This window comes from Poecilia latipinna, unplaced genomic scaffold, assembly GCF_001443285.1.
Source record: "Poecilia latipinna isolate Pla-1442-1.1 unplaced genomic scaffold, P_latipinna-1.0 Scaffold1504, whole genome shotgun sequence".
Classification (NCBI taxonomy): domain Eukaryota; kingdom Metazoa; phylum Chordata; class Actinopteri; order Cyprinodontiformes; family Poeciliidae; genus Poecilia; species Poecilia latipinna.
Window position 1 is genome coordinate 59788 of NW_015114120.1, and position 13447 is coordinate 73234.

A 13447-nucleotide genomic window follows, 5' to 3' on the forward strand; every position below is an offset into this window, starting at 1 on the left:
GGGAGCGAGGCAGGGAGAAGGAGGGCCGAGGGAGGGGGGTGGGGGGGGGGGGGGGGGGGGGGGCACAAAGTGAAAGTGAAAATTCATGAGAAACAGACAGCAGGACTGATCACTCAACTTTGTTTCGCACTGTTGTGGTTTCTGCTGTTCATTACTGCTTGATGGACCAGTGGTTCCTCTCGGTTTTAGCGTAAATATTTGGGATTCACTTCAAGGATACATGTTAATGATGCCATTAACACAATTTCCCCTACCAGTTGCAAAGTGAGTGGAAAGTAGCACCCCTCTGTTCGCCCTTACTTCTAAGAAGCCTATAAATATTGCCAGTGATGCACAAAAGGCTTCATTACTACTGTTTACAGTGAAGGAAATGGGTCCAGAACTGAAACTGCCCGTTGATGATTAACCATTTAGATGGGCAGTACCAAGACAAGTTAGTCTCTAATCCACACTTGTAACCCTAACTATTGCACATAAAGGAACTCAAATGTAAGCCAGTGCTTGGCTAGTAAGTCAATGAATATAGGCATGATACTATAAAGTCAAATAAACAATTGTAAAACCTATTAATTAGTACTATGGTTATCTTTTAAAACCAGTGGCAAAACTATGTATGCCAACAAACAGACAGAATACCGTCAGATTTTCTTGAACACAAGATGTGAAACATGTTGGTGGCAGCTTCATGCTGTGCTCAGGGTTGATTGTAATACATTCAACCTTCCAAAGAGGTTAGAAATTGTGAAATCTTACTTAAGTCTGAAATCCAGACTTAAATCAAATTTCACAATTTGTGACAAGACTTGAAAATTGCTCTACGCAGATGCTCCCCGTTCAATTTGAAACACATTTAAGCTTTTTTGTAGGAAAGGATGAGAGAAAGTTGTCAGTCTCTGTGAAAAGCTGATATGATATGCTGAACTCTGAAATGTTTTCAATAACGCACCAAAGGTTTCAGTCGTACTGCTTGGGAATTAAACTTTTAAATGAAACCCCATTCTAGCTTAGAAATAACACATCTGCAAAAGAGTAAACTATTACTTTTTTTAATCCTTTCATCACTGTTACTTTTATCTTTTACAAGCAGCTGCAAAAAATATGCTACACATCAGCAATTATATTTTTCATGTAACACCATTTATTAATGTCTAAAGGTCCCCATCTTAAACCACGGATGGGGCCACAAAAAAAAAAAAAAACTCAGCCATACACATGTAATTATTTCCAGATATCTCTTTTTCCCACTCGACTAGAATAAATAAATACCCAACATGCCATCAATAAATAATTTGAAGCAAAAACAGGACATTTTGTGTGGAAAAACCAACTCATTTGCATTCATGCTCTTTCATCTTTAAAAGTATCACAGGATTTCTAGTCAAAGTTCACACTAGAAACAAGAAATGTCCATGGGATATTAGCGTTGCTTTGCTAATTCTCAGATGTACATGCTGGAAAAAATAAAGTAGAAAATGGACAGCTTTGTTTTCATCCAGGCCGTTATCAGCAAAAGCCGACTGCAGCGAGAACGGGGAGGGATGATTTCCATAAAGACTGGCTGTTGTCTGAAAGCAAGCAGCTGTCAGGCGGAATTACCTCTCCGACACAGACACCACAATCGAGGGCGCCCTTCCCATAATTCAGTCTGATTGGCTCAAGGGGAAAATGGCAGCCTGTGGAGAGCGAGGCGAGCGGCTGGTTGACAGGTTTGCATCTGCGAGGCTTGATGCGGCGTTTGCCTGTTATCATTTTGTCTGCTCGACGTGTCAGTTTTCTCACTTCGGATAGCTACCTGAACAAAGTGGCACGGAGAGTGGAGTCCGTGCTGTGAGGAAGCAAATAGGTGCCTGTGCTCTGTTTATCAAGACTCTTGCACAAAAGGTGATGAAGAAAATAACTAACATCGCACGTCTTAGAAGGTTTTGGAACTTAAGCATGGTATTTTTTTTTTTTTTTTTTTTTTGTAGAAATACTGCTATTTTTTGGTATTGTTACATATTTCTAGCCATGTTTGATTTTAGAGCTTTGAAATACTGAATTTACTGTATTTACTTTAGATAAGTTTCCTACATTGTGAAGAACAAAATATGTCCACAGTTTCTTAAAAAAAAAAATGTGGATGTAAATGTATTTAAAATTAACAGAACATTACATAACGGGTGTTAAAATCAATGACCTCAGTAGCTTTTGACAATTTTGAAGTGTTTGACATAACCAACTGCCTTCCTCTCCAGTAGCCACTGTTTCTTTATAAGTATATTCTTGTATACTTTCCATATCTCTTGAGTTGGTTGATTATAGTCTGCAGTACGAGTGCCGCGAAACTGATGGCCATGCAGGATAGCCTGTTTTTAATTAAAGATTAATCTGTCCAGTGTGCAGTGAAGCTAAGAAGTAACATATTGCGGGCAAAACAAACTCCAAAAGTCAGATAATATATTCTGCAATAGCAAACATTTGTATCCAGCTCAGTTAGCTCCAAGCCCGCAGTGCAGAGAGGCTGGGACGTAGCACAGGCCCGGTAGCTGCAAAAGGCCCTCCGAGTTCACCTTTTTGTAAACGTTTTTCCCTAAACTTTGGAAACTTGATGGGAGTCAACTCCGAAGCGGACAACGTCAGCCCTGGAGGAAGCGTCTCCTCTGTGTCCCCGACAAGCCAGTCAACCGAAACAGGAAAGGATAACACTGGGGTTGGTGCTGTTCCGGTAGCATAGCTAGCGCACCTTGTTGCGTTATGCCAGACAAAACAAGGAAAGCTAGACATTCATTTTAAAAACTTAAATTTTCAGGGATTGGTCCCACTTTTTTTTTTTCTTTCCCACCATACACATCTGACTGACAACTGACAGTAACAAGCAAAGGGGGTGTACTACTCCACCCTGCACAAAACAGACTGAAATGCTTTGAACATAAACCAGAACCATTTTGACCAGAGGTCAGCAGCTACCTTCATTCAACCTAACTTTACCTTTACTGTGCATGTAAGCATCCAAGCAGGCTCTCATACTGTGCAGTGTCGGGTTCACAGGCAAACCCAAATACCAACAACCCCACACCTGCACCCCTCAACATATTCCACGTGTTCTTCTCTGTGGCTTGTGTGGAGGTGAGTGACAAGGAGGGAGGTGCAGGAGGAAGTGTCCTGTAGGTGTCTTAATTATGGCTCTTCTCCTCCCTCTCACTGTCACCGTCCCCAGGGGAGAGAAAGACAAAAAGAAGGCAATGTTTCATCTCTGCTGCCTTGGTATTTTAAATTCCGAGGGGAGTCGGAGGACAGACAGCAAGCTATTTCTTTGGGAAAGGAGGGAGAGAGAAAAATCAAATGATGGCTTCTCTTTCTCCTCTGTTTCTTGCCTCCTTTGCAGCTGTGTTTAAAATAAGGCATCTTAATAAAAGAGCTTTAATGGCGTCAAAGCAGGAGAAAGAGGCACAACTTGATTACTGTGACGGTTTTATTTAATGAGCTCAAAGCCTCTGGCTCTAACTTGGTATTTGTTTATTACTTTGTTGTGGGAAGATATATGTGACAAAATGGAGCAAGAGCAGCGAGCGAATCGGGGAGAATGTTCCTCATATGGAAGTTGTGGCATTCGTGATTTTATTTTTCCTGATTTAGATTCAATCCAGAACTTTTATGCCTTTTTTCCCCCCCTCTTCTGCAAAATACTGCTGTACAGTGAGGAAAATAAATATTGAACACCCTGCGACTTTGCAAGTTCTCCCGCTTAGAAATCATGGAGGGGCCTGAAATGTTCATCTTGGGTGCATGTCAACTGTGAGAGACATAATCTAAAAAAAAATAAATGAAAATAAAAAAATTGGAAATCAGGATGTATGATATTTTAAAATAATTTATTTGTGTGTTACTTATTTGCAACATAATTTCTAAGTGGGAGAACTTCAACTTAATAAATTTTACAAACGAGAAAAAAATATGCACGTAATTTTATGCTTTTGAAAAATGTTTAAAATTTAAACTTTGGTAATATTTCTCAGTAATCTTTTTTTTTTACAATTAAAAAAGCAGGAAACAAATATTTGAATACGTTTTATATCTGAAGGTCAATGCTGAGCTCTCTTCCCTTTTTAATGAAATTATGAATACTGGAAAAAAAAAATGCTGTTGCAGAAAATGGATGACGTCATAGACAATTTGGCAGGCAGGCAGAGCCAGAAACAGCACACTTAATTATTGATGGGAATAAATTACTCTCATTGGATGTTGGCTGGGCAACCTGTGGTGGATGTGAAAATAAAGATGGGTATTAATGTGTACACCAGAGGGTAAAAGTGGCATCAAACAAAAGGCAAAGAGAAAAAAGGCAGAGGGGAGGCATTAGGAGGTAGAGTTGGTAGAGTGATGGCTGTGATACCTGGTAAAGAGGCATTAGAGAGATGCAGAGGGAGTCTATAAAAGCAAACTACTCCTTAATGTCTCTCGCAAGTGTGATAAAAGCACAGGGTTGCAGCACAAAAAGAATGCTGGCCTTTCTATTTGAATGAACAGAGCAAGGGGGCATTCAAAGCTCAACTATTATACATAAATGCTAATAAAAAATGATTTCATGAATGCACCCACGCACGCATGCAAACAAAGGTTCTCCAAAAAAGGTCAGCTCCTTTGTTTTGGGACACAGGACCCCCTCAGATGAAAATATTGACAGAGAATGGGTGAGCAATGCAAAGAAAGGGCCTAAAATGAGATGGACAAAGATCCTATCTGTATTCTGAGAGCCTGCCCTCTTATAAATATTGGAAGAAGGACACTGGTGGGGAGAGGAAACGGCCAAATGGTGCATTTGAGAAATGGCACACCTGAGCACCACGCGGGATGTCATCTCCCCCCTGTCAGATCCCATCCCATTTGATCAAAATAATCGCCACCTTCATCGTTATCATCAATTCTGTCATCTTCACTGGCGCCGTTCTCCATCTCATCAGCCCTTCTTTGGCTTCAAGAGTGGAGGGGCTGCGGTGGGAGGGGATTTTTGGGATCAAATCAAATGCTTACATCTCATCTGTGAAAATCACTCATGGTGCACCTCTCAAAGTCATCACCATATTTATTGCTTCAGTGCTGCCGACGTTTTTCCCCACCTATTTAGATATTCGGACATTGTTGAACATTTGATTGGTGCCGCGGCAGCACAGAGGGAGGCCCCAGCTGGGCTTTGTTTAACAGCAAACAGTTGTTCTACTAACATTAAAATTCTCATTTTAATTTTAAGGAAATTAAAATACCCTTGAAAAGTCAAATGTCCTTTATGAGATGGTGATATGATGTATGATATATTTCAAGCTTTTTGGTTAATTCTAGAGATTTTGACTTCAAACTAATGAAACCTACAATTAAATGTTTTTTTTTTTTTCAGAAAACTAGTTTTACACTGACAAGTAAAAAAAAACAACTGTTCAAAGACAAAGTTATGTTATAACCTACATGATAAACATCAACCAACCACAGATGGTCACCGATACCCTCAACAAAGAGGGGAAAACCAAAAACGTATTGCTTCTGAAGAATTGGTTGTATCAAAGTAATTTAATGGAAGGAAAAACTGAAATTGAAGGTGAACATTTTGTAATAAATGCAATGTTTAACTGCGTTCTAATTTTTTTGAGATGCATCTGCTAAATAAAATGTAAAAATGAAATAAAAAAACTGTACAATTTAATTTCTTGTCAGGCTGACAATCACATTATAGTCACGTCAACGTGTCAGAAAGGTTTAGGATGCAAATTAGATCACGTTGTGGTCTTTGTGTAATTTCACCATTTAGATTTGCTTGCCGACATGGCCTTCATTGAACAACAAAGTTCAGGCACAAGCAGACACGCAAACCAACATTCAGCCCACATCACCTCTCTGAAACAAACTACATCCTTACTTCTGCACATCCTGTCCGTTGACAAAGCATCAGAAGTACACAGATGTACATACTCCACATTCACCTTTAAACATGCCAAAGGAAGACTAAGCAGCTTACAGGCCACGATAAACAGGTTTTCTTAAATTAAAGGTCGTCATTAAACTGCAACATATTGCAGATAATTACATCCAGGAAAAGTGTGTTTATTGTGTAAAGCTGAATGTTTGTAAGACCCTGAGAGAGATCCGTCTGTACATTTAACACGTTTAAAAAGTGTAAACTTAAGTTTTAGCAGAAAATAAATGAGATGGAGATGTGAATAGGCATCGGTCGGTTCGTAGCATCAAAGTAACAAGAGTTACGGAAGTTTACGATTAAAAAGAGTCTACAAAATTTTGTCAAATTTGACCATTTTTCATGATTCTACATTTCTCTTCCCTACGGTAAATATAAATTAAGCTGAAAAGCAAGAGCACGGAAACTGAAGGAGTGCCCACTTACACTCAATTGGAGTAGCGCTGTTTTTAACTAAAACAAAAATTAAAAAAAAACCTAAGCTATCAGCAGCATGGCTGTGAAGCAGCCAACTGCAGGCTCAACCTGAGCAGACCGCGTGACTAATCAATATGAGTTCTGCATAATTCTGTCAGTTTGGGGATTTCAGAATCGCAAAACTCTGAATGTTAGACTTTGCACATTGAATCACAGTCACTACATTGGTTGGCGTCTATTAGCTGCTTTAGCTATGGATGGATTACAGTGATGCATGGAAACAAAACCAAACTGTTCTAATAAGGGATGAGCATGTCACAAATATGGCCGTAGTGCTCTTATTTCTAATCCAACATCTATAAAATAGATTAATTTTTGACTTGATCTCAAAACACAAATCAAAGATGGCTGTACCAACAATTTGAATGACGGTTGCTTTTCAGTTTTATGCAACGGGAAATTGTTGTTTTAATTTTATGTGTAAATACAGTGAAACTGTGATGTTTCTTTAAAATTAAAATGTGAGAACCTCGTACCGACACATGGCCATTCAGTGTCTTGTGAAAAAAAAATAAATAAATCCCTCCTTACCTTGGCCATTTGGGCTTGCACCCCAGTGGCTTTGAGAGATGACACGGCCTTCTGAGCTGCAGCTGGGCTGTCAAAATCCACAAAGCCATAACCTTTAGAAACAAGGAGGGGGGGAAAAAAAGGCAAAGAAATGAGAAATGATAAACATTAGTTAGGAAAAAAATGAGTGCAGATGACTAACAAGGAGAATGACGAGCACTTGGTAATTGTAGCAGTAATAGGTTGGTAACACGACTACAGAGGCTGCCAGTTTTCATATCTGGTGAGCACTACATTGTTTGATAATTAGTGACACTGACGTTCATAGGGGGATGCTATGCATCTTAATTAGTAGCATGGATGAGCGATTTAGTAATAACAAACCCCGGCACCCTGCCCACCTCTACCTCCACATGCTCTGATCCAGTAATTCACACACAGTTGCACACACTTTGAGCAAACACCCATAAACAAAAGGCGCACCGAGTAGGTGTTTGCGGCAGGCTGTGGTTTAATGACACCTCGTACGCATTAATTTCAATTAAGGTAATGATCATTTCTGAAAAGTCCGCGATTTAAAAACACTGATTAAAGAATATCGGAGATACTTGCTTAAACGTAAGAGACCTTCATTCATTTTTTTTTCAAAACCACGCTTTCCTCCCGTTCAGCCTTTTGATTTTTGGAGACCGACGCTGGCAGACCCATGTCGTGTTCCTCAATGGCCAGCATATTAACTCAACCCCATTTCACAGCCTCCATAATCCTCTCCCTGGTAACAAATCTCCCAAAGTTTGACAGCGTATGAGAGCAGCTGCCATTTCTCTCCCCCTCTCATCCTCATAAAGACACACTTTATAAATTTCCCAGAATTTAACCTCGCTGTTCATCTTCTTACCGCGTTCTTCTATCCATCTCTTTCTCCAAAACACTTTCCCTCTCTGTCTGTCTCTCATATTTTTGCCGACCTTAACAGTCACCAGCCCCCATCTGGAAATTCATCAAAGCAGGGAAGCAGGGGGTGGGTGGGGGGGAATGAAATCTGTGACTGTGATTTATGAGTTATTGTGATCCCCGACGTTCTGCGGGATGTATCAGAGACGGGGGTCACGTCTGTGTTAATTAAAATTTGGTGGCGGATTAAAAGCAGTCAATGATGCCCTCTGATCCACTGTTTCAGGAGGAAAGTGTAATTAGAACAGGATAATGGCCGCAAGATTTTCCGTCGGAGGGGGTTAAGCGTAAACTCGCAAATGTTTAAGTACACATGAAACCTTACTTTTATCCTGTCATACATGTAGACAGTGAGTACAAATAGAGACGTTGTTACTTTCTCTCTCATTTGTGCTGCGGCGGCGGAGAGGGGTCATTTTCTTGTTGGATGGCCGTTAGGGAGAGCAGGGTAATGTGGAAATCATAACCTGTGGTGGAAGAGAAATTGAGCGCGAGGACTGATTAATGGCCAGCTGTTAGAGTGGCTCTAGGAGGGGTGGCTCTTTAATTGTGGAAATATGAAGAGCCAGAGTAATATGTCCTGATTCAAGTAGGCAGATTTTTTTTTTTTTTTTTTTCACAAAAGGTAATTTTTCATCTAGTGTTATTTTTCAAGTACCTGTAATTAAACAGCGCATCCAACTGTTCCGTTACACTAAATGATGACTAAGATCAGTGGCAAGAACATGACAAATATAAACGTGTGAGGTGGAGTTTGATTAAAAACTGTAAACAAAAAAATATATATTTTATATATATAAAGTTCCTCTTTTGTGGAACATTTTAATCTGAAAATACTTAAATCAACTAGATGCTAAAGAGTAGCTAAACCCCAAATCAACTGTTTTTGCAGGTAAACTATATAAACTGGGCCTTGAATGATCTCTTTATGTTCCTGTGTAAATTATGACATTTAAAATCATCCCAGTGCTGCCCTCTTTGGGTTGGAGGGTGGCCACTGCAGTTGAATTTTCCTATTGGCTACAACTGCACAGTTTGGTCAATCTCTACGTCACAGTCCCACATTTGGGTATAAAAAAAAAAAAACTCTCACTCAGGCACACATAATGTTAAAGCGAAAAATGTTCATGTATTTTATTAGGGCTTTATGTGACAGGTCTGTCAAACTAAGACCAGCTGTGAAAAATAAAACAACATGTCATGACAATACAAAGTCTGCCAACCATGAGCTCTTTCTCATTTCCTAAGATACTGTTAAACTCTAAATGAAAAGAGTCAAAAAGAAAAAATGTGAAATGTGATAAGTGACCCACGCAATGTCAAACTTAATAGAATTATAAGATACTGGTAGTAAATATTAGCCTGAGTCGAAGTAAAAACATTTACCAAAGGACTCCCAACAATCAAACCTTCCCTCTTAATTTTGTTAAGGTGGCTAAAGGACATTTTGTCCCTCAACAGATGACTACAGCAGGAAGCAGAAGTTGACGTATTAAAGTAAAGCAGTCAAACAAACTGAGAAATTACAACAAATTCCTTTAATATATTGTGGAATCGAAGCATACTACAACATAAAATGGAAAGCCTCAGCAAAGCAAAACTACTTGAGAATATGTGTTCGTGATCAATCATTTGGAAATGCCTATAGATGATGGAAACAGCTACAGTGATTTAAAACAGCATTTTAACCCAGGCGTTTTTGATAAGATAGCTTTTCAAAATAACCCAATCCATAATTTCAGACATCTTGATCTCTGTCTGCATGCTGTGAATTTATTAGCACTGCATAAAATTTCAGCGGTACTGTCAGGCTTACTGGTTCCCTATTAGCGCTCTAAAATAACTGCATCATACTGTAAGCTAAACTTAGACACCACAGCTCTTAGCTTATGAAATTTAAGTTTGATCGTTACCTGAGTGTCTTCTGGCATTCCGAGTGCAGCATCCTACAATATCTGATCATATTCAGTTGTGCCTTTAATTCAGTAATCGTTTTCAGTTTAATTAAACTTTCATACCCGTTTTTCACTCAAGACAGATAGCATTTTGCAACCGTAGCATTTGAAGGTTACATCCTGCCACATTATTTTTATACAGAGACTCTGGATGACTGTATTCTCATTCTTTCCACTAACGATGGAATTTAGGTGTTTTTAATTTGTCTGAGGCGACAATATAAATAAAGCCTCGTTCCCCTTTAGTCCCACTCATTAGTGTTTTAACTCCGCATTTAGGCGAAGCATGTAATGTAACTGAGGCCCTTCTGGGAAATGATTCACTTTAATAATCAGAATATTCCAATGGTGAACGCTTGAAACTGCTGATTACAAATTTAATATTCACCCCATTACCACCTGGAGTGCACTTATCAAACTTTAAACAGAATGAGGATTTTGGAAACGCTGACCCATATTCTGAGAGGTGGAAGAAGAGAGAGAGAAAGAGAGAGAGAGAGAGAGAGAGAGAGAGAGAGAATAAGAGCACAGAGGGAAGAAAGAGGTTTTCTGGGGTCAGCGGAAGAAGACCCAACTGACTATGTGAACTGGCAGCAGCAGTAGGTCCAGTTTGCTCTTTTACTGTGCAGTTATTCTGGCTAATTTGAGCATTATGACTCCATGATGTGTAATATTCTAACCACAAAATAAAACTATTAAAGGTTTACGCGATAGAAAAAAAAGAGATTCATAACTGAAAGAGATGCAGGGAAAAAAAATCATCAAATTGTGCTTCTATCAGACAGAATGGTTGAGTGATTATCATTATTGTTCTCTGAATGAATCTGCAATTATTCTGACTCATCCAAAGGATTTCGAGGAAAGCTTAAAGTATGACGGTTAGATATTAAATAATTATGCTACTTAGACTGAGGATTAAGTTTAAAATTTAATTGTGCTTATTTCACGTTGATTTTTAAATGTATAGAGACAAAATTATTTAAAAGAAAACATTAAAAACAAATATTGGTTATTTAAAATGTTGCAAAGAAATAAATATGCAGTATTCAGTTTTCAATAATATATACTTTTCAATTTTATAGATATTTTTTGTATATCTGAAGCTTTAGTGATGCATTTATTTTTTCCACAAAGTTTCCCTTGTTAGAACCTGACTATTTATGTGCCTCCGCAGAAAGTAGGATTTTTATTTTCTTTTTATCGTGACTATTTTTGTTGTAGACAGCAGGAGACATTTTAGTGTTTAAAAAGTTCCCAGCCAGCATTTACTGGACAAACGTAAAGACAGGAGATTTTATTTCTTGCTTTGTTGTGCATCAACACAAATCTTGCACTTTTATGATCATTCAGGCCTTTTTATTGATAAAGTCAGACAAACAAAACCAACATTAGTTAAGCTGCACAAAGCCAGGAGTACTTTTGCTTCTATGATTGTTTATATGAGGTTTAGGCTGTAAAATTAAGAAAGATAAATCTGGTTGTTAGTCAAAACTCAGTGGTTGGTTCATTTCTTGACTTATACAAGTAAACTTGTTACAGAAGTACAATTAACACTTTGCCTCACCTTTGCAAGAACAACATGTGCTCTGGTGCATGTGGATTTTTTAGCACAAGCGACACCAGGATAATTAAAAACTAATTAAAGATTTGCTCGTTTACCATCAGTGGGATAACAGCACAGGAAGATTTAAATAAAACCTGAATTTGTCTTTATATTTTTCTTGTCAGATGTTTTGGGCAGAAGCCTTTTTAGCTCAAAACATTGTTTGCTTTACTCCATAAAGGTGAGATGTTTATATGAATGAAGGCAAGTTACCTTTACAGAACTTGCTTTTGTGAATAAATATCTTCAATTAAATTACTTTATCATCAGTTTTGAGAACTATACTTGCAGATATGAAATCCAGGTTTAAAAATAAATGTAAGCAAAAGAAAATATTGCATATTCAGATGATTAAAATTGATTGCCTAACCCCGAACTGGCAAAGTTATGAATTTATTATTTTAAAGTTGCTACAAATCTTAAGGTTTAAAACAGGAAAAATTATATTTGTACATTTTTAAAGATTTTTAAGTGCTCAACAAATTTGACAAAATCACTTGAAAGAGCATGCTTGATAAATTGAAAAATAGCCATTTTCCAGAGGGGAATACGTCAGGTCGTCCACAATCTTTGAAATATTACAAAACATATGAAGGCAGATGTGAGAAATGTTTTTTTTTTTTTTTTTTTTTTTGTGAAATAGCCCAAAAATTACTAGTTGTCAACATTTAAATATATGTATGTGGCAGGCATGTTTACTGCTGCGCTGATTCTTGAGAAAAAGTTGAAGAAAAAGTTAATTAGGTTGAAAAAAGAAAAAAAAAAGAAAAAGAAGAACGGTTAAAACGCCATGCCAGACACCTAAGAAAGACGCACATCGTCATGAAGATGTGTGCAGATGTTGCCAGAAAGAAAGGTTTCTCAACCCAAGTCAATGTCGCACCGCCTCTGTATTCAGCAAGTACACTTTCTCAAGTTACAATCTCAAGAGGGATGCAGGGGGCAAGGTGTTGCTTTGAAGCCTCCGCGCAGACACAAACACCCAATCGATTGCTGTCACTTAAAAGCAGCTCAAAGTGACGGACTACATGCGTGGCTGCTGATAATATTGTGTAGTTGCACACCAATATGCACACGGAGTCGCTGAAGGACACGTGCAAACAGGCAGAATGACACCACCACACACACACACACACTCTCTTTCCCTCTCTCTCACTCAGACACACAAACAGAGAGTAATGTGCAGACACACAGACAGTCTGAGAGGAATAAAGAGAACATGAGCTGCCATATCATATTTCCTGGTCTGGCTCTAACTGGTAGCCCGTCAAGATAAAAGGACCATCTTCAATCAGTTACTACCATTGCCTTGCCTTTACTCTGTGCTCTGTGGACGTGCGTGTGTGTTCAGGAGGCAAGATGCTCCATAACACAGTCTCCTTAAGAAGGTGTTGTACCATAGTGGATGTCACCTCGAGCCACGCGCACACACACAGCAGTCTTCGGCAGAGAGGGGAGATAAGGGACTCATTACAGAAAGAATCGACGTATCAATCAACGTTGCATCATTCCTGCATTCACCATCAAATTATGCTAATCCTAATTACTTCTGGGGAAATGACTATTCTTTATCTGCTAATAGTCAGGATTGTTTGGGGTTTCCTGCCTACAACATTCACCATTATTCTCCCCAATATATCAATTTTTCACATTCTCATATTCAGCACTAATGATCCCATTTTACACGCCATACAATAGAATAATAATGCCCCAAGCATGAATAATGAATCAATGTCAAGTTATGGAGACTTACAATGGACTGCCAGGCAATTGTTTACATGTTTGTGAACCATTAAGTAAGTTCTGAAGTAGCCATTGTGTGAGCGTTATTAATTACTTTGGTTACATGTATGCAAATAACTCAAACGTTGGATGGACTGCAATACACGTGAGAATTCAGGAATGTTATTTTGAATTCAAGTACAGTTTTGTTTAAAGCTGATTCTGCCCAAATATGTCTGTTTAGGAACACAATTTATTTAACTATTCAAGCTCATATTTAGC

General features: G+C 38.5%; 1 protein-coding gene across 1 annotated transcript in view; it reads right to left on the reverse strand.

Annotated features, from left to right (window-relative positions):
- Window positions 1-13447, reverse strand: part of LOC106963197 (RNA-binding motif, single-stranded-interacting protein 3-like) — a 162319-nt gene that overhangs the window by 58972 nt on the left and 89900 nt on the right. The window contains exon 4 of the mRNA XM_015057977.1: window positions 6953-7044. Within this exon, the coding sequence (XP_014913463.1) occupies window positions 6953-7044 (92 nt within the window). The remainder of the gene's footprint in view (window positions 1-6952; window positions 7045-13447) is intronic.